Source organism: Ailuropoda melanoleuca, chromosome 2 (assembly GCF_002007445.2).
Source record: "Ailuropoda melanoleuca isolate Jingjing chromosome 2, ASM200744v2, whole genome shotgun sequence".
Classification (NCBI taxonomy): Eukaryota; Metazoa; Chordata; class Mammalia; order Carnivora; family Ursidae; genus Ailuropoda; species Ailuropoda melanoleuca.
The window spans coordinates 155,206,885-155,228,398 of record NC_048219.1 but is presented as its reverse complement, the minus strand read 5'-3'; the positions used below and the strand labels follow the sequence as shown (position 1 = coordinate 155,228,398).

The 21,514-nt window shown below is 35.0% G+C and overlaps 1 protein-coding gene across 2 annotated transcripts in view; it reads left to right on the top strand.

Moving 5' to 3' along the window:
• The window catches only part of COL5A2 (collagen type V alpha 2 chain), a 134,993-nt gene that overhangs the window by 53,574 nt on the left and 59,905 nt on the right, over positions 1-21,514 (top strand). The window contains exons 2-6 of one of the 2 annotated variants that reach the window (XM_011224218.3): positions 9,307-9,531; positions 12,119-12,132; positions 16,608-16,640; positions 17,739-17,771; positions 18,742-18,795. In XM_011224218.3, coding sequence (XP_011222520.1) covers positions 9,307-9,531; positions 12,119-12,132; positions 16,608-16,640; positions 17,739-17,771; positions 18,742-18,795 — 359 coding nt within the window. The remainder of the gene's footprint in view (positions 1-9,306; positions 9,532-12,118; positions 12,133-16,607; positions 16,641-17,738; positions 17,772-18,741; positions 18,796-21,514) is intronic. The other variant, XM_019799062.2, reaches the window with a different exon arrangement.

Here is a 21,514-nt window from a genome sequence, read left to right as displayed (position 1 = left end):
GCAGAGGCTTAACTGACTAAGCCACCTAGGCGCCCTCATTTGAAAGCATTCTTAATGTGAAAGATGTTGGAAGACTGAAACATAGAAGAAAGGCTGAAACTCACACGGGGGATCTTGTAACTATGGCCTTGGCATGGGACAGCTGTGTCGTGAGAACTCACTGGGTGGTGTGCATTTGTGGGTTTCTACTCTCCCACTGATATGCATTCAGACTGTCCTAGATTTGAAATACACTTTATTACCATATAGGACACTGAAGGACAAATAGATGATCAATCTGCTCTTAAGATAATACAATGTCATCTGGAATTCTACATTCTCTTTGCTCCTAGCTTACTTGAAGTCTGCTCTTATAAACATAACTTTCTCCCCCAAATGATTGAAGGTTATTTTTGTTTTAGAATCTAGAAAACCCTCGGGTTGATGTTCCTGAGAATTAATTCTAGTTGATTAAAATAAATGGCATTAGGTAATGACCTTTCAAAACACAGAGGAAGATTTCCAGAATCAAGTTTATAAAATTTCAATGTATATGCAAATTTTCCAGAATGTATAATTGAAATACACGTATATGCAAACTTATTTTTCTCCTATAAGAAAGTTTCATTACCTTTTTCAGTTTTTGTATATTTTGATTGTTTTTGGCAAGGAAGCTGGACTCCAAATGTCTCATATCATGATCCACAGTGTACTCTTGTATTAGACAAGTATTCAGTAAAATTTGCTATATAAACAAATGTTGACTAAATGGATTAAATAATGCCTCCATTCCATTTGCCAGATTGACTAATTTATTTAGATTAACTTTTAGCAACAGTCTAAGGCAAACGTATTTGTGATATGGTAGAATATTTCATTTCACCTCAAAGTAAAGGCTCATATTTTATTTTTTTCCTATACAGTAATAAACAGAGACGCCGAGGCTCATTTTTCATGTATTAAAGTAAACAACCTAGTTACTCTGTCTTTTTGTCCAACCTAAATTTTACATACCACAGGTTAGCAAATGTCCTACATCCTTCTCTGATTTCAACACCTTCTAGCCACTGTTAGCACAAAATAATTGTTCCATCGCTATTTGGGATTGAATAAATAATTAAAAGTTTTTAAAAACTCTAAATCTTCCTATAGATATTTAAAGAAAATAATGAGTGTTCTTTTCTTTTACACATATTCACAGCCTCCATGTTTTTTAGAAATCATCATATGAATTAAACAATAGTGATAAAATTCAGAGTTTAAACAAAACCAAAAGCAATAATTTGTAATAATTGTAAATAATTTAAAGCTTTTGAAATTTAATAAAGCTTGTCATGTTCATATTACCTCTACAAAAGGGTGTTTTAATTTGATCTCCATTCATTTACTTATTAAAGGAAATAATTTCTCAAAAGCACGTAGATTTACAGGTCAAAATCTTGGGATTCCATTTTTGTATTTTTCTTATCCAATCATAGGATAAGGAAATATCCCTAGTTGAGTTCTGTGTTTTGCTAAAGAAACTTGCAAATCTTCCTTCTCAGTGTAGTAAAAGTATACAGGAAAAAAGTTATTGTCTTGGTTGTTGCTTTTCTTGTCTATTGTTTCCCCTACAAACACAGAAATATCCCAATAAATAGTTTTGCTGTGCATATAGAAAGTTAATAATATAACTTTTCAGTAAAGGCACAGCTTCTCTTTCTCCTTCTGAATATTACTGTGGCATTTGTCTGGCATTGAGATTCGGTGCATACCAGGGCTTGATCTTAAAACAATCCAGAATGTGCATTAGAGAAGGTAAGCTGAACATGAAGATGAAGAGATGGATTTAGTTTTTGAAATAATGGTTTTAGTTTTATTTTAAATAATCTATTACCTGCTCTGGAAGTGATTTGAGTAAGGAATGCCAGAAAGAAGGGTAAAATCCATTTTCATTTCTGTTCTTCAATGAAATCACCTTCTAACTTTGTAATAGCCACAAGATAGACATAAATTAAGTCTAGGTAGATCAGGACAAAAGTGGATATTATGGGTATTATTTAGTTCAAGTCCCTAAATAGACCCATGTGGAGAAAATTAGAAATTGTGCCTTCAGGATGAGAGTAGTAGAGCCCCTTCCTCCAGAAGTGAACTCCCAAGAAAAGAGTGCAGAAAGAGACAGCCACTTTAGGTCCCATTTCCACACTTCAAGGTATTTTAGACTTCTTCATAGTAAAATGAATGGAATCAAAGAGCCATTGAGAACTGTGGAATGTTTCATTGACTGTAAAAGAAATTTCAATTTGGTCAGGGCAAAGGCAGTGAGTAAAGAATAAGCCAATAAAGAATAAATTAGAAGAAATAAACTGACTACAATGTCTGGATTTTCTCTAGTGGCCTAAATCTTTTTCTGTGTCAGGGAACACAAGAAAAGAAAGCAAAATTTAGTGGCAAAGAAATCATAAGATACAGAGTTGAAATCATTCTAAAAATGTTTCATCATATAAAGTACTTAATTTTATACCCATCTTTTGTTTTTAAGTATAGTGGACACACCATGTTACACTTGTTTTGGGTATACAGCTTAGTGATTCCACAACTCTATACCTTATGCTATGCTCACTGCAAGTATAGCTACCATCTGTCTCTCAGATCTGAGGACCCTGTACTGAATATTCTCTTAATATATAAAAATAACTCTCTTTCATTATAAAAATGAATAAAAGTATATGTTCCTTTCAGGACAAAATAGAATAAATAACATTAATACATGATATTCCCACAATGCCAGGTATTTTAAATCCCTGTAGATATGGCCCACATTTAAATAGTAGTGAAAAATGAGCCTTTAAAATAATTATATAATAAGTCCAGGATCAAAGCAAATCGTTTTATATCCAATATGGTCTAGATCTCTTCCTGGTATTCTTATAATTGAATATTCAACAAATTAATTCATCAAATACTCATTGAGCATCTACTATGATCCTGACACTATTATAAGAAATTGGGATATATCAATGAACAAGCCAGAATAAATTCCATCTGTCCTTATTAAGCTGTTATTCTATCATGGGGAAACAAACAATAAGCATAAGTACAATAATATAGTTGGCTTGAAAGTGATAAGTACTATATTAAAAGGGAAAAAAAGCAGGAACTGGTGGATTGAGTGTGACATGGGTGTGTGTATGTGTGTGTGCTCATTTTCTAATTTTTTATAAGGTGGTTAGAGAAGGCTTTATGGAGAAGGTAGCTTGAGCTAAGACTTGAAGGAAATGATGGAAATTTGGAATCCAAGTACTATATATTGCTCAGAATTTGCTGCTTACTTATCTCCAGACCATATAAAAGCCGTGATACCACCCATTTGACAGAAAAATAGCTAGGCAGATTTTTGGTTCTCCTCTTTATTTCAAACAATATCATTCTGGGAAGAGATTAAGTAGACTGAATCCATTCAAAGCAATTCAAAACTGTTCATGCATTTAGGTAGGCACGCACATTTAACATAGCACGGATTGTATTTAACTCATTCACTGAAGATTAACTTTTAAGAAAAAGACTAGACAGGCTTAATTTTCTTGGTGGTGTTTTTACAGCTATTCAATAGTTTGAGCCATGTTTTCGGAGAAAAAAAAATCTCTGTCAAATGCATTAGCAGACTGTAAGTTGGTTTTCCAGACCAAATTGTAGGTGAGTGTTGCGTGTGCCTCGTGTGTAATTTCAGTTTCACATTGTGGCCACAGTCATTTAGATTTCCCAATGATACATGGAAAGAAACTTAAGCAGTACCTAACATGAGAGATTTTCCTTTTTATTTTTTCCATTTTAACTGAAGTGAAAGCAGCAGTTTTACTTAACCGAAAAGCGTTTACATGTGAGATTGAGAAGTGTTCACTGGTTGCACTGAAGAAACTACTCACCATTGTAAACAGTTTATCTAATTTCATTTTATTTCTGTGCTGCACTGAAATGCTGTATATGAGTTGTTTTCTGTTTCCTTTCTCAGATGTTAAGGTAGTTTTTAAAAATTGATTGTTATTATATTGCTTTAGAATATAAAATATGATCGTTCTTCATAATATAGAAATTTAACTCAGCTTAAATAATCACTGAATGCCTATTCTTGTTCATTTGGTGCAATAAAAGAGAGGAGGTAGGCACAACAAAAGTAACGATTTGGATAACCATCCTAAAAGGAGATTTAAATTTGGGAACTGAAAGTCTATAGTGGATTGAAGAACAAATGATACAGACTCCATAGGCCTGCTTCATAGTCACCTACCCCTCACCCTCTCACGGACCTTGAAGCTGAGGGGGAAAATATTGTCCAAGTCCGTAACAGATCCCCCTCAACTGTCCCTGGCGGCTTCCTATGTATCTAATGTTTGAAATGCTGGGGATCCGATGAGGAAAGAGAAATGATGAACGTGGAATTGTTGGCATTTACTCAGAAGAGTCTGAAGGAAGAGCTTGACTATTCTAACCTCTTTGTGTCTCCCTTATGATAAACAATGCGCAAGAGCAGAGGGAAGGGAGGGAATTCCTTGGAAGATTCTCTGGAACCAAAGCCAGCAGCTGGGGCGATGCTGTCCACTGGAAAAGGCAGCATCTGTGGTTTGGTCCAGGGGGGGGACGTGGGACTGCCCTGCCGCTGCTTGCTGTGAATGCTGTAAGGCAGTCTCTGCCCATTTGGTGAGGGCCGCAGCTGATGCTTCCTTGATAGCAGTCCTTTAAAGACTTGTACAGTTAGAGAAACTTTAAATAGTGTTAGACCAGACCTTCATAACTCCAGCGGGGACCGAGGCCAGCTGGGTGAGGAAATCGGAAGGGCTGCTATAGCTTTCTGAAAATTGTTCCAAAATATGAGCTGTTGTGCCTGACACAGTCTTCTTCCTTTCTGGTCCCACAGAGGTCTAGATACGAGGGACACACTTGGCAGGAACCATCAAGTGACCTATTTCCTTTTCCTTCAAAATAGGAGTCCCGAGTGTATACTCTCTCTGAGAAGTTTAGGGAAGGAGGAAGGACAGCTTCATGTGCTATCTTTTTAATAAGTACATCAATGAACAATTCCTTCCTTCACTCATGCACTCATCCACCCAGCAAATACATTCATCAAAGTCTGATTATATGACACTGGGTGTGAAGGTTACTGAGATGAACATAATTCTGGCTCCCAAGGAGCTCACAGTCCAGCAGGGAAAATTATCTGAACAAAAACTTGTCTGAATAAGAGATTTAAAATTTGTGTGACATGTGAGAACTGTACATTATTTCTGCAAGGAAGAACTTCAGTTAATGTCTAGGTAATGTCCAGCATCGGCTTAGGGACTTTTATTTCATATATTTTCCAAAGTTTTTAAGTAGTCCCCAATAATTTACTACACAAAGAGAATCACATCTTTCCTGGGCAGTCAAAGATTTCAATATGGCCATTTCTATGCAGGGTTTTTTTGTACAAATATAATTCTGTAAAGGAATGTGGACCGAGGGCATGGCACATAGGTGAACAGCAGTTTTGATGACTGAATTTCTAATTATCTGTTATAATAAGATGGTGGATTTGGTGTGCCATCTAGTGATTAAAACTGAATTCTTATAACTACATTTAAAAGCACATAAAAGCTTTATGAGAAGACACATCTATGAAGATGTATGGGAAACACAGGACAATTGAGTTACTCTTGAATAAAGTGTGGTCAGATAAAATACATCTGGTCTCTCTAAGATATCAGTGCCAGGACATTTGTGGTAATGACTTCACAATGGACTGGTTCAATCTGTTGGAACATGGTAAGGATAAAAGAACCCTGCAGCTTGGAAGACAAAATTTTTAGAAGTCGCAACACCACGGCAGATCACAAAATAATGGCAATATTATTAGGTGTCTACCAGTCCTCCTCAATTTTAGGAAAGTTAAAGAAATACAGATAACAAACTACAAGTGTCACAATATTGCACTTTGAGAATTTTTAAAAAGATTTTATGAAAACAAATTGTTTATGCATGTACTTTAAGACCAGTAATTGTTTATGTTCTAGGCCTTAAATCAAGGTTCATGTTAGCTTGGGTTAATTTCTATGATTTGCATAGAGGAATCAGAACAGTATTGAATCTCTCAGAATGTCATGTGAACATTTCTATTTTTTTTAATAATATTGTCATTTATAAAATAATTGTGTCATGACAACTTCACTGCAAATTGTCTACAATTTCGCTTTCTATTTTACTTTTCTTCTCATTGAAGTAAATATCTATGGAGAAAACAGCAGGGCCAACCTAATCATCAGGCGCACAACTACCATGTACAAACCCGAGAACGGCAAGCCACCCTGTATTTTCTACTCGGTGTTTCTTTGTACATGTCTTTCATTCAGACATGAACAATGAGAGTTCACTGAGTTTTGGTGCCCTCTGTAATGTGTGTGGATTCTTGTGCGGGGGAAGAGAAGACAGGGTTTAGCAGCAAATGTGGTTTTTCATCTCCTTGCCATTTAAAAGCATTCCAACTAACTTTCCACATCATCTTAAATTTAATTATAAATTCTCAGGGGAAAAGGACCAGTGATGACTCAGAGTATATAACTAACTTCTAACATTGTCATTTAAAGAAAGTCATCCAGTGGCTCACTTCTTTGTCCCTTGGGTTGAGGTCATGCTGTCTTAAACTTTCAGGAAGAAAGTGACCTTCTATGAGTTAACACAAAGGAGAGAATGTGTCTTTTTATTCCAACCCCAAAGGAGCCACAGAGAGCAGGATAACTCCTCCCAAAGAGTCTCTCACACATTTTAACAATATTTAATTGACAGCATGATTACACAGCATCTTGGTTTTTGTTTGTTTTTCATATTCTCTATTTCCATATATCTCACTGTTTCATTGGTGCAGCTAAGGTCTACCTCACAATGATAATATACTTTTTGAAAATAGAACAGATATACTTTCAATATTTTGCACATGCAGTACTAGGCACATACCCACTTAACTCTCAGTAAATATGTCAAATTCTTTTGCCCCTCAGGGTGTGGAATGGGAGAAGCAAACTACTTGAACTTATGGTGAATCTCATTTTCAGCCAATGGCATTTAGTGTTTGTGACTGGATATTTCTTTCTCAATCTTAATACTTAATGAACAAAGTTACTCTTAAATTATTTACTTAATTGAATTGTTCAAATAGACTATAGATATAAGTCCATTTCTATATAGGTTGTGTTTTGTGGAAATGTTCATCATGGAGCTACATTGTTTCAAAGTGATTTTTCATCTGAAAGTAACACGGCTTTTTGATGTACAGATTTCTGAATTTATTTCAAAATAGTCCTACATTACACCGTGTTAAGGCATGAGTTCTATTTTCTCTCCGGCTTAAAATTCCTAAAATACAGAGTCAATACTGTTTGGATCAGCTGTGTGTTTTGTGATAAAACTCTTTTGTTGAAGATGAAACAGATTAGAAACTTAGCGTCTTAGTTATCTTCTTGTGACTGTGGTGTCGTGCTTTGAAAGCAACTCTCCCTTTGCCACATAGCGGGGTTGAAGGACTAGATATGTGAGCAAAAGCATTCCATGGAGCAGTGAGAAGTCGTGACCCAAGAAAAGCTTTCTGGAGTTAGGAGGATAGATATCTGGGTCAATGTCTTTACCCTGAACTGAAATTTTTATCTGTAGCTCTGCACTGAGTATATTTATATGGCAAATGATAAGTTCTTTCTATTGTAATACTTTGTATAGTGACAGATGGTTACTACATTTATTGTGGTGAGCGTTTTGTAATATATGTAATTGTCGAATCACTGTGTTGTACACCAAAAATATAATACTGTATGTCCACTACACTTCAATTAAAAATAAAGAAAAAATTATAAATTATTTTATATACTAATCACAAACGCATTTTTAATTTTTAGTTTTATTTTTGTAAAGTACAAAGTTAATGCCAGTGCAATTAAGTTAGTGAACCATAATTTAGATTCATTCATTCATTCACTCATTCATATCTATCCATTGAAAAACTATTTGTTGAATGTTGGCTCTCTGCAAGGTATGGAGTCAAGCTTTAGAAATACCACAATGATCAAGAAGAACTCGTTCTTATCTTTGTGGAATTTACTGGCTAGTGAAGGAGATAAGAAAATAAACAAATAAAAATAGGAAATTGATACTACTTGTGATATATGAGGGCAGTGAGTTTTGCCTGTCTGTTCACATTTTAGAAACTGATTAATTAGCTGGCATGAAAACCAAAAAGAATGAATAGGTGGATGAGTGAATGAGTTGGATAAAGGAGGTCCGCTTTTGTAGAGTAGCCAGAATTGTGGGGGGCAGGGATAAGCAAACTATAGTAGTGAGCTCTGTGTGCCTGACATAAGGGAGGGGAAAGTTGTGCAAGGAATGGGAAGGGGGATGTTTGGGCTTCAGAATTTAAGTAGTTTGGAGGATTCTAAAGGAATTAAGCAAAGATGATATGATCCACATTGTGTTTTAAAAGTCACAAAGTTAAAGAAGTAATATATTTATCTTATAATAATAGTAATAGAATTGTTATTTGTGTAAATGTGTGTGTATATTTTCCAAATCTGCATTACATTTTTATCTACATGTAGAAAAGTATTTGGCAGATATTATATAATAGCTTACCATATTGTTGTGGTCATGATTTTCCTTAATTAATTTTGATGCAAAGATAATACATTGCCTATTTAAGCTTTGCTTGTCCTTTGTGGTTTAGTAGGCACCTTTAGTTTAGCAAATACATCCCATGAAATGAGATACTGTTATTCCTTTTCTACCTTATGTTTAAAACTAATTTTTAAAAACCCATCCCTCCCTTTTCTTTTGGTTTTCATCATGGAACAAGAACACATACTATCTTCTGTTGTTGCAGGATTTACTAATCTAAAGTTTCTAGTGATTGAAAATCACGTAAGGGTTCACCAAACACGGAAATTATATATTCCCTTTTGAACTATTCTTTTTCTCTCCCTTTCAAATTTTTTTTTAATCTCTTCTTACTGATCTTCCTATGTTTGGTTATTTAAATCTTCACAAATGAAATATTTTGGGAAACATTACCTGATATCTACTTTGGATCACCTATTTTCTTTCCCCTGTCATGTCAGGATATAAGTATCATAATCATTTCATTGTGAATGACATATTGCTTAGTATGTAAATACCAATGAAGTAAGTTCATCGGGTTTTGCCTCCTTGGTAGGTTACTGCTTAGCCCAGAATTTTTTGAGCCCACAGGATGACAGATTCTTATGTATTTCCCAGATTCCAAAATTTCAGAAGATTACTAACTTCCTTTCCCCCCCCATCTCTTTCTCCTTGTTCTAGAAGGATATGGTGAAGAAATAGCCTGCACTCAGAATGGTCAGATGTACTTAAACAGAGACATTTGGAAACCTGCCCCTTGCCAGATCTGTGTCTGTGACAATGGAGCCATTCTTTGTGACAAGATACAGTGCCAGGATGTACTTGAATGTGCTGACCCTGTAACTCCTGCTGGAGAATGCTGTCCCGTCTGCCCACATGCAACTGGAGGTGGCAATACCAATTTTGGTAAGAATGCTTAAGGCCAACTCGGAATTAATCCAATGACTCATCTTTGTAGTTGCAGTGGTTTTTGCTCACAGAATTCAGCAACCAAAGAGAATAGTGACGCCACTAGTCAATGGTGTTTGGGGTTAATGGTTTTGCTCACCCACTTTATCTAACATTAGAGAGAGAGAGGATAATTTCCTGTTTGCTTAAAAACAGGGGGATTGGGGGCTGAATTTTGTGTGGTTATGTCTAATTTGAGAATTTCTTATAGTCATTTCAGATGGTCATTTGTTACCCTGTGCATGCTGGATGCCTCCAAAATATTTGTTGGTATTCTGTGGGGTCCATTAATGTCCAAGAGGAGATCTAGAAAACACATTTGTCTTCTCTGGTGCCAAGTTTGCTCTTGGGAATGGAATAATTATTTCTAATCTAATTTAATGCCAGAGCACCCTCTGTTACATCGACTTATGAGTGCAGACTGTTTTTAATGATGGCTCAGAAAGACAAGAGAATGAGATGGATTTCCTGAAGAAAAGAATGATACAAATTGCTGGTTTTTAAAACTTTTTTTGAAGACAAATGTCTGTGTTTAGTATAGACTATGTATTTGAATACATGTGTTAAAGACACATATTAGAGAAATGAGATCATATTTATATTGTTTTAATGAACCAGGTAAGATGAGTATTAAACTATTAGGTTATTTGCTTTGGCAGTCATGAATGTTTCAGCGGTGCAGGCATCATTGTCAAGATAGCATTAAGGCTTTATTCTCCCTTGCCCAAAATTCCATTGCAAAGAACAACAGATATAATGAAGTATTCAACCATATTTTCATGAAATATTAGACAGTAATTTACCAGTTCTCCTCTTGGTATCATTCAACAGTAACTGTGTGCCTTGAATAAATACCTAAACTCAATTTTTAGCAATGTAATCAGAAAGATATAATGGGAAGAATTAAAAATATGATACCTAAGGGCTACCCAAAGCTGATGCAATCTGCAAAGAAGCCTCGGGAACACAGTAAAATCAAACCTGTGGGGGATAAGTGAATAGTACGTAGGGACAGTAGTGGCAAATTAAAAAACAAAAACAAAAAACAGCAAAATATGAGGCCTTCTGCAAATAGCTGGATTTGGAAAGTCTAGTTTGTTTCAAAATCAATAATAAAAACAGTGCTAGCAACAGCATTGATGCAAAGATCCTCTAAGAAAAAAGATGGGAGAGTTTAGCTACATTTATAAAATAAAGAATACACTGGTAAATATATTACCACAGAACTGACAAAAATTATAACCATTTCATCATAAACTAAATAAAACTTAGTGGAGTAATTTATTAAGAAAGGCCTACATTAGAAATACAAAACAATGGTGAGGAAGGAAGTAGAAGGAAAACCAAAAGCCATCATAGGGAAATGAAGAGGACAGAGGAGGAAGCACAGGAAGACTCAATACTGCCATTAAAATAATAATTATTTTAACAGCTCGATGGAAAAAGAGCATTTGCTTTCCTCGTAACTGAAATAAAGATATTTGGCAAAAATGAATAAATATTCTTGATAAAAATGCTTAGTAACTTAGTACCAAATGGCATTTCATTAACAAGATAAAATATTTACATCTCAGCTGAAAATCTTCATTATGCTTAGTACTAGAATTATTGTCTCTAAACTCAGAGACAGAACATGGATATCCATCATCACAACTACAATTTAATATTATTGAATGTACCTGAACAAACAATTAGATAAGAAAAAGAAATTAGAGGTTTAGAAATAAGAAGAGGAGGTAAAATGATTAGTTGCAGAAAATATAATTGTATTCTTATAAAACTTAAAGGGAATGGAGTAAAAAACTACTAAAAAAATAATTTAGTGAGACTATGCAGTGTAAAATTAACAAATTAATAGATTTACTATATACCAACAATTACCCGATAGAATAAATAATGGGAATAAAAAATACCTCATTTATAATAGCAATAGATAGGATTAAATGGCTAAGAACAAACAGCATGAAATGTATAAGAGCTACCAGAAAAAAACTATAAAACACTACTAACTCAAATGACAACTTTAAAAAATGGAATGTCCCATATTTTTGGTTAAGAAGACAGTAATAGAAAAATCAGTAGTAGTTGCCCCCCTCCAGGGGCTTGAAATGTGGGAAGTAGGGGAAGGGGACAAGATAGAAGGAGCTTTTTTCACTCTATAATTGTATACCTTTAATATATTTTAAATGAATAGCCTACTCAGAAAAAGTATAAAAAACAAAAATATAGAATATTGACTGAAGATAATTCATTACAATATTAATAGTTAATTTTATAATTTAATGAACTTTAAATGCTATATGAATGGTGTGGAGAATATTTAAATAATGTCAGAATTTTCCAAAGGGATGTATTACTTTGTCTGTTGTGGAAATAGTGATCTAAAACCACTTTAGAGTTCTGTCTACTGATAATAGGGAAACCTGTTTAAGTTAAATTCTGACACCCAAAAATCTATTACTGAAAATAAATATTTAGGAGATTCTCAATAACTGTTTCTCCTTAAAATAACATATTTAATGTATTTATTCTTCTCTTTTTACAGGTAGAGGAAGAAAGGTAAGTTTTACTTTGCATAGTTTCATTTTCATAAAATATCTTTTTCCTTCTAATACTGTCCACTGAGGACTGTGCTTTATAGTATTTGAAAACCTTTTGTAAAGTATAAATTACCATACAAATATAAATATATGAAGTACTTCGTTTATAGATTATAGATGCCTCTATTTTATTCACTTTGTTAATTTTTGTTTATAGATGCTTGTTCTAGAGGGTATCCCTCAGAGACTGAGACTATGCCACATTAACCTTTGAATTACTTGCATTTATTGAGGTGCCTGGGTGGCTCTGTTAAGTGACCAACTCTTGATTTCAGCTCAGGTCAGGATCCCAGGGTCATGAGATGGAGCCCTCTATTGGGGGCTCTTCCCCCTCCCTCTGTAAAAAAAAAGAACAAATTACTTGCATTTATCACTGTGCTTAGTATATACATTACACATATTAGAAATTCAGTAACTGCTTAATTGAAGGAAGGATGGACGGAAGGAAGGAACAAAGAAAGGGTGGGTGGGGGTGATGGTTGTACCCTCAGTGGGGTTGTGGCCCTCTTCTATTGATTGGGAAGTAAATATTCACTTAAAAGAAATTGAACACTTTACCAAGCGCACATCACCTTCTCTTCTCTCCCCTTCCTACAGTTCAGGGAGCCTAAAATCTAATCCAAGAAACAATGCTTACACTCAAGAGGACGATGGTACAATTTAGCCACGACCCTAGGTACAGCTGGCCAGTTTAGCAACTTGTCGGCTGGATATGGGTAATACCCCTGAGTGAAGAGAATTCCATTCCCTTGGAATTGTTCTCAGTTTTCTAGTTAATTTGAAAACGATGGCATTTGCTTCATTCTTATCCAGATGGGATGGACTCAGGGGTCAGGAATGGAAATACGCAGTCATCCTGAATTTCATGGCAGATATTAGGCAGATTACCACTAACTTTAAATTTTCTTTATTTTTGCATACAGTGGGACTTCAGTAAGGTGAAAATCAGATAATCAGATAAATCAATGCTATACGTTCATGGTAAATGAAAGTGATGCTATCAAGGGGGGGTCCTGGCTACTTTTACACTTTTTAGTTAAAAGGGCAATACCATAAATTGTCTTATTTGAAATAAATATCAGTGAAGCTATTTAGATTTGAATATATGTCAAAGGAGTAGTTCTACAAATACCAGCTCACATTTAATTTACGTCTGAAATTAAATCTGTAATTTTCCAAAGGGAGTGCAGCTGGGAGAACACACTCAAAGCAGCTGCCAATTTACCACATTCTAGTTATGTGCTGCTATCTTCATGACTCTGTCATTTATTATCAGGGGCCATCAGAACTATCAGAGCAGAGTAATGTAATAAAAATGTATTTTGTGCTTGGTTTATATGAATATTGATTTTATTTATAATTTATTCATTCATTAATGTTAGCCCCCAAATAAGTACTGAGCCTTTGTCATATCCCTGTATGAGGCAAATGATACAGATGATGCAATGATGGGAAAAACACCGTGATGGTCTCCATGGTAACGCCATCCTGTAAAAGTGGTGAGGCATGTCCATGTGCCATTAAGTGATGAGTAATAGACAAGAAGAAAAATCAAACTATAATTCTCATCCGAATCTGAGTATTTGAATTTTATGTTTCCCAGTGGGTATGAAAATCATATTTAGCAAAAGCTTAGACAAATGATCATTCCATGTAAATTAACTTATTCAAAGCCCATATTTTTTTTTAAAAAATCATTTGTGGCTTATTTCCAAAATAGGAATCATTATTGAATCATTAGAAAAATGTGTTATCAGAACCTGGTAATGGAGCACTTAATCCCATATCAAGTATTGTGGAACAACAGAAAGTTCGTAATAAGATACCAAAAACCTTACAATTCAGCTGAGAAAGATACCAGTGAGTTCCATTCTCCTAAACATAAAGTAAGAGCAAAGGCTGTATTTTAATTGCTGGTCTCTTAAAATAGAGATTTCCCAACCATTCTTAGCAGACCATTCCATTTTTCTCTTTTTGGATGAAATAATTCCTCTTCACTTTTGACTTCTTTTTCTAGATTTGTTATAGAAAGGAACATTTTTTCAGCATTATTCTCATAAAATCCTTTAGGTATTGGGCATGGATTTATCTACCCCTTCTAAACAGTTCAGATTCTTTCAGCATCTCAAAGAAAGTTCTTACAGTTCTTAGGGCTTAATTTTTATTGCTTTCAGGTTATATTAAAAATAGGAAGACCCAGGCTGGAAGTTAGGAGACTTGGAAATGCAGAAATAAGCCTGCTCTGTTTTGCTGCCTATATGTGATGATCCCTTTCTTCTAGTCTTTTTCTAGGTTGTCTTTCAGTCTCTTGCGTCCTACCTTCAACTTACTCAAATAGAGCTCCATCCTGCTTCTGTAGACCCATTTCCCACTGCCAAATTCTAGCCTTAGCATTAGAATCAGCAGGTGTGGTCGGGGTATGGTTCTGCCATTGACTCCATTATTAAGACTATAAGAATTATAAAATAATTTTTAAATTTCACTTTATGAAATTTTGTCAAATGTGAGATATGACTGAAAGGATATAATTAAATTGTACCTTTCAGGAGTACGCTTAGGTGATCTAGATCAAAAGCCTGAAAAAATATGTATGATCTTTAACCCACAACTTTAGTTTCTAGAGATACATCAAAAGGTATTAACTAGAGATACTACACAAGTATTTATAAAGAAAGATATTCTTCATAGTGTTATTTTTAATTGTAAACATGAAACTAATCTTAGAGTAAAATACTGAGGCATTGATGAGGTAAACCAAGTTCAGGTACATGATATAAAACTAAGAATACAGGAATGTTAAAAGTGGTTGTCTCCTGGGTGTTGAGTATGATATTTAGTTTCTTCTGTAAGTTTCCTCTATTTTCAGAATTACCCGTTAACCCGTATTATTTTTATAATCAGATAAAAGAGTGATATATGTGACAAGAGAAATTAAATAAAACTCATTACTCTAGGTTTTTCTACATTTTGGATATAATGTACTCATAATCTGCAATTGCCCGGTAAAAAGCATTATTTCTTACTACATTAATGGAAATTAATATATTCAAGAATTATTGAGGATTTCTCTGTGTCAAACTGAGGATGTAGACTTGATCATGACCTTGGGGAGAACAAAATCTGTTGGGAGACAAATTCCAAAATAAATAATACAAGTAAATATATGGTAAAACAGAGGCATATAAGGTACAAGTCATCCAATAGTATTTAATCTATGTCCTCGAATACAATTTTTGAGATACAATTTTTGAGAAACTGAAGTTCTAAGAATCTCATCTACATCTGCTGTATTTGCTATATCTATTATAAAAGCCAATTAAACTGCCTAATGTTATTTCCTTTAAGTTATGATTGTTTCTTGTGTTATTTTTATTTTCCTATTCAGTTAATATTTTTTTAGATTTTCCTCAGATACTGAGAATTGTCTAACCAATATTATTGTCTTTTATTTCTCTTTCTTCTCTTTCTTTCCTTCTTTCTCTCTTTCTTTTTAAGATAAGCAAACTTATCTCTTGTTATTTCTCAGATTCATCCATGAGTTTTTAAAAAAGGTGGCAAGAGTTTTAGAAATGGTATCTGAAGTTACTAAAAACTAGGTGGCATGTATAGTATGAGTGTAGAAATTCAGATATATCCAAATGTTGGATTTTCTTTTGAGTTTTCAGTCTTGGGTAGTTTTCCTATGGTGCTTTGACTTTACAGCTTTTCATCACATGTATCTCCTGGTCTAGTCAATCTGTTAGGTTTATTTTTTTTTTTAAGACTTTATTTATTTATTTGACAGAGAGAGAGAGTGAGAGAAAGCACAAGCCGGGGGAGCAGCAGGCAGAGGGAGAAGCAGGTTCCCTGCTTAGCCAGGAGCGCAATAGGGGGCTCGATTCCAGGACCCTGGGATCATGACCTGAGCTGAAGGCAGACGCTTAACCAACTGAGCTACCCAGGAATCCCATCGTTAGGTTTATTCACTATAAAAACTAAAGTGAAATAACTTTATGCCTTTCAAACATTGGATTGATATTTTTGTGTCTTTCAGATGAGTAGTAATTTTTTTTCATCAATAATGTCTGACTACTGTAAATATTGTTTCTTTTCTCATTTCCTTTTTGGTTTTTACATTTCTTTTTTTAAAAGATTTTATTTATTTTTCTGAGAGAAAGCATGAGCGAGAGGGAGAGCACAGTGGGGAGGCAGCAAAAGGGGGAGAAGCAGACCCCCCACTGAACAGGGAGCTTGACATGGGGCTCAATCCCAGGACCTCGGGATCATGAGCTGAGCCGAAGGCAGACACTTAACCAACTGATCAACCCAGGCGCCCATTTTTTACATTTCTTACATTGAAATTCCCAGCATATATGTGGAATATTCTAGTATGACATGATTATGCTCCACAGACTATTACATTTTGATGATTGAACATTTTTTTTTGCTTCTTAGGGACAAAAAGGAGAACCAGGATTAGTGCCTGTTGTAAGTATACACATATATTGTTTTCATGTACCTTTAATAAACTTAATTATAGTATAGTTGTATATTATTGCTTATATGCATACTGTCATAGAAGGGGAAACTAGTTATTTTATAGCCAGGTTTTAGTATAAGACAAGCAAACCAAAAGAGATTAATTCTTTAGCATAATATTTAATGTTTATTTATTACAATATTCCTGACTTTCATTGTCCCATGACTGAAAGTGGACATCAGGGTCTTACAAAGTTAAGCACATTATATATGGATGTAAAGTGATAGTTAAGATGTATTTATTTTACAGTATAAAAAGTCATGTACTCCAAGTAGAAAGGCATGATTTAATGTTCCACGCTTCCGGAAATATGTTTTGCCATTATCCTGATTGAAGTTTCATATTTTATGAAAGTTCTTAAGCATTATTTAGACTTGTACATGATCGAAAATTATATTATTAAGTAGAATGATAACCAGCAGTCTCATAGATCTCAAAGGAGTTGTCATCACTCTGTCAAGACAAAAAGTATATGCATATTGTTTTATTTGGCAGCATTTACATTTTTGCTTTGCCTTGAAATTGGCTTGTTTTTAGCAAAGAGTGCCTAAAAACTAAATCATTCATTTGTTGTCTTTCATTTAAAAACTCTGATGTGTACTTACCATGTCTTAGGTGCTATTTTAAGTGCCTTACAAATATTTATTTATTTGTCTTCATAACAACTCTGTCTGGGAGGTAATTTTATAATCATTATCACCATTTTACAGAAGGAAGAATATTAAGCATGGAGAGGATAAGTAATTAATCCAAGGTCACACCACTGGGAAAGGATGGAGTTAGTTAGGATTTGAACCCAGGCCTCTTGGCTCCAGCACTGGTGCTCTCAATCACTATAACAGTACTGCCTCCCTACATTACAGTTTAAATTAGATAATGTCCTAACACATAAGCAGGGAGGACATGGGCATCAATTGACAATATCCATTTGCTCTAAAAAAAAAATTCACTGGGATTTTTGTTGTTATTCTTACTTGTTTGACTATTGATTTTTCTAAAACTCTGCCGAAACTTCATCTTTACAGATTATGTTGTTTATCCTTTAGGTAACAGGCATACGTGGGCGTCCAGGACCAGCAGTAAGTAGTTTCCTCCAACATTCATGGTACTCTTTAGTTCTTAAAGATACTGAAATCTTCATGAATATTATATCCATCAAAAGAGAATAGAATGCAGAACCATGATGCTTCGCTTCTTGAAATATTTGGTTTTGAAACATCTTCAGGTTTAAGTGTTCCTTTGCATCAGTGAATGATGCATAAAAGATCATTTTGTTCTGAAATTGGTGAACCTGATTATTCCTCTGGGTTAGTGTCACTATTGGTTATGTGAAAGGCAGAGCAATCTGTTGTTACATTGTTAATTTTAGATTAGCTCTACTCATTGAAATTAGGGCACACCTGCCTATTTTTTGACAATGATTAAAGGTAGACTACTTTTATCTGTTTAATGAAACAAACTGTTAATTTCATCTGTTAATGAAATTAAATCATATTTCCATAGACTTTGAGAAATTACATATCAGAATAGCATATTACTGGTTTAGCATGAGAGACTACTGATTTCAGTTGCATTAGTAGTAGCATTCCTAGTAACTAGATGGAAAACACACAATTCCCTCAGATCACTGATAATTTGGGGTTTGTACATCTATGTAGTTCTGACAATCCCAACTGTAAGTTTTAGTGGCCATCATTTAGTGGCAAAGGCTTGCTTGGGACAAGACAGCAAAAATGATCCTTATAAATTTTGCAATTATCATTCAAGCAATATACTCATCTCACTGGTTTCCATGACACTATAATGTAGCACTTAATTCTTTAATTCTTTACAGGCCCTTCAGCTTCATTGGTAACATAAACAGCCTTTCTTTGTACACAGAGCTTTTATATGCACATGGCTTTATTTCTGTAGTCTTCAACTGCACTGAATTAGAAAAGAAGAGTGATATTTCTGTTTTTCAATTTTCTTAGATCAAGCAAACATTAAAAAAAAAAAACATCTGAAGTATGTGTATTTTGAAGGCATAATCATCCTTTTCTGTTTTAGGGACCTCCAGGATCACAAGGACCAAGAGGAGAGAGGGGCCCAAAAGGGAAACCTGTAAGTTGACAGCAGAGTCGCCTTTTTTTGTGAATTGTACCCTGTACCAAGTAAGCAGATCGAGACCACCTTCCCTGGATGCAGCCAAGAGCTGGTGGCACTGTTTCTCTCTCACCTCTATCAAAATGGGACAGAATTGAGGTCATGAAGTGATTGTGTGTCTCTTCTGATTCGGAGGAAATGATCACATGGTAATAATTACCTATTATCTTTGTAGGAAACACAAATGGCATTTCTTCGTCTCTCAGGAGGTCAAACTAAAATAAAGTAGAACCTAAGGAAACATAATGAAAGCCTCATGTTGTTTTCAGGGGTTGGAAATCATGAGTGAACAATGCCAAGAATGTACTGTTGAGATAAAACACCCAAGTTCTGTGATCTGTGGTTGCTACAGGAATAATCAAACTGGATAAAGGAAAAACTTGTTAGAGGACCAAATTTTCTTTCAAGCGGTTGTACAATGAATTTATTTCCAAAGTAACACTCTACCTTTTTTTCACTGCACAGCTGCTACAGAGCTATCGAAGGAGTTATTTTAAAAAAATCAACAAATCCATTACCAGAACAAAAGGAACACCTTTAAATTTAAATGATCGACTTTATACCCTTGAGATAAAACATGAAGATATAATATATGCCAGATGTTTTTTCTTATTACCAAGTCCTAGGATGACAATTCTTTTTCTTTTTAGATCTCCTCCTCAGAAACTAATGTCTTTCTTGTATTAAATAGCTGATTAATTTTTGTGTTGCTATCATTATCTTATGTTTTAATCAGAAGAACTTGTGCTGTTTAATTTTCGGTCTAATGATATCTACTAAATTTAACTCTCTAGATTTTTAGCCTTCCAAATATGTATTTATCCATATTTAGATGGGGGAAATAGAAGAGCAAGGAAGCAACAAACAACCTTGACTATATAAGTAAAGAAAAATGTATTTTAGATCATGTCTCTAGGAACTCTTGCCACTGGTTTCATCTTTGATATTATTATATGCTTCTACACATTTGACCAAGTATAGCGTGATGACAATACTTTTTCCAAACTGGAGCTGGAGTTACGGATGGTATTGACAGGCATGCAAGTAAATGACAGTGTCCCAAGGAAACTAGGCATAGTCCCATAGGTGTGTAGGAAGGCTGTGTTCTGATGACCTCGTGCTGTTCTTCCTTCTTCCTTGCTGTGCTGTTGAGCAGCCTCGCCAGTGCTGGTAGCCTGAACACTGTTAGTGGCTCTCCAGATGTCCGCCCAAGGTCTAGAATGACAGAAACAGATACATGATAACTTCAGTTAGCTAAAGCGTAGGGGACCATGCAGAAAATAATGTCCATCAATGTACTTGTGCCCTAAATAACTGATAACACTGAGTCCTAAGTCTAGGTGGAAGTTAATAAGGAAATAGTGGTTGGACTTTCAGAATTCCTTGTTAGGATTCAGTGAGTCTACTCTCCCTGTCTTCTCTTCTTGACATAGTGTGTGGTATGCTCCATTTCCTGTCTTGGTTAGCAATGAGACAATCAGTGAGAATTAGGAGAGAGAGAGTGTGTGTGTGTGTTTGTGTGTATAAGAGAAGTAGCTATTTATTTGGAATTAAGCAAAACAATCTTGGCAGATGCCCAGGCAAGAAATCTGTTCCTCTCTTAATCCTAGCAAACAGTGGTATGATGGTAAGTGTTTAACAACTGACTCATTAAAAAAATGTGCCTGTGCTTTAGCTGATTTCCCTGGTGTAAATGCTTCCAATGTGGCCAACTGCAAGATCCTGGCATGATGTCAGAAAATACCTATAGGTAGAGTATTTTACGTCCAGTCCAAAGACTTGGAGAAACCTTTCACTCAGACTACAGCTATGGCTGGTCCAATGTAGGGTGCTACTGCAGTCTTACCTGCCATTTTCTCCCTCTGCTTCCATTACCATCAGAAGTCTCACAATGCAAAGCATGGTTTCTCAAGCTCAATACTATTGGTATTTGGGGCCACGTAATTCCTATGCATTGTGGGATGATTGGTAGCATTTCTGATTTCTACCCACAAGATGCCAGTAGCAACACCTGTCCTCCTCCTTCATACAATTGTGATAACTAAAAATGTCTCTTGATATTACCAAATGTCCCCCTGGGGGAGGGGAGCAAAAGTGCTCAGAATGGAGAACTTCCGCTATAGAGATACTCTCACGAAGCCTTCTTTCCTAGTCAATGACCATCGGGACTGTCTCTCATCATATCTCCTTGGTTTTAACTAAGTCCTTGGTTTAACTAAGTCCTGATAACTTCATAGTCACAAACTAGCAATCTGTCAGAAGATGGACAATGGTGTGCTGAGTTCTAATTGCACATGACACTTAACCTCTGTAGATCTGTTTCCTCATCTGTGAAATGGGAAATATGCCATTTTACAATCTTACCAATTCTAACATTTCATTGTGTGTGTGTGTGTGTGTGTGTGTGTGTGTGGTGAATAAATTTCTTGACCATTGGGGTATTATTAGTCTTTTCTACTTGTGGATGTTTAAAGGTCGCCACCTAGTGGCAATATATAAGTACTTTTTATTGTAGATGGCTAAGGTTACTACTAGAGTATCCTGGGGGATGGGTGGGAATGATGATAAATAGAATATTTACCTTAATATAAAATGTATATAATTCAGCTCACTTAGAAATATGAAAATGTGTGTTTTAATGTGTTCCCAAATTATAGTTTTTGTTTTCAATGTTTAT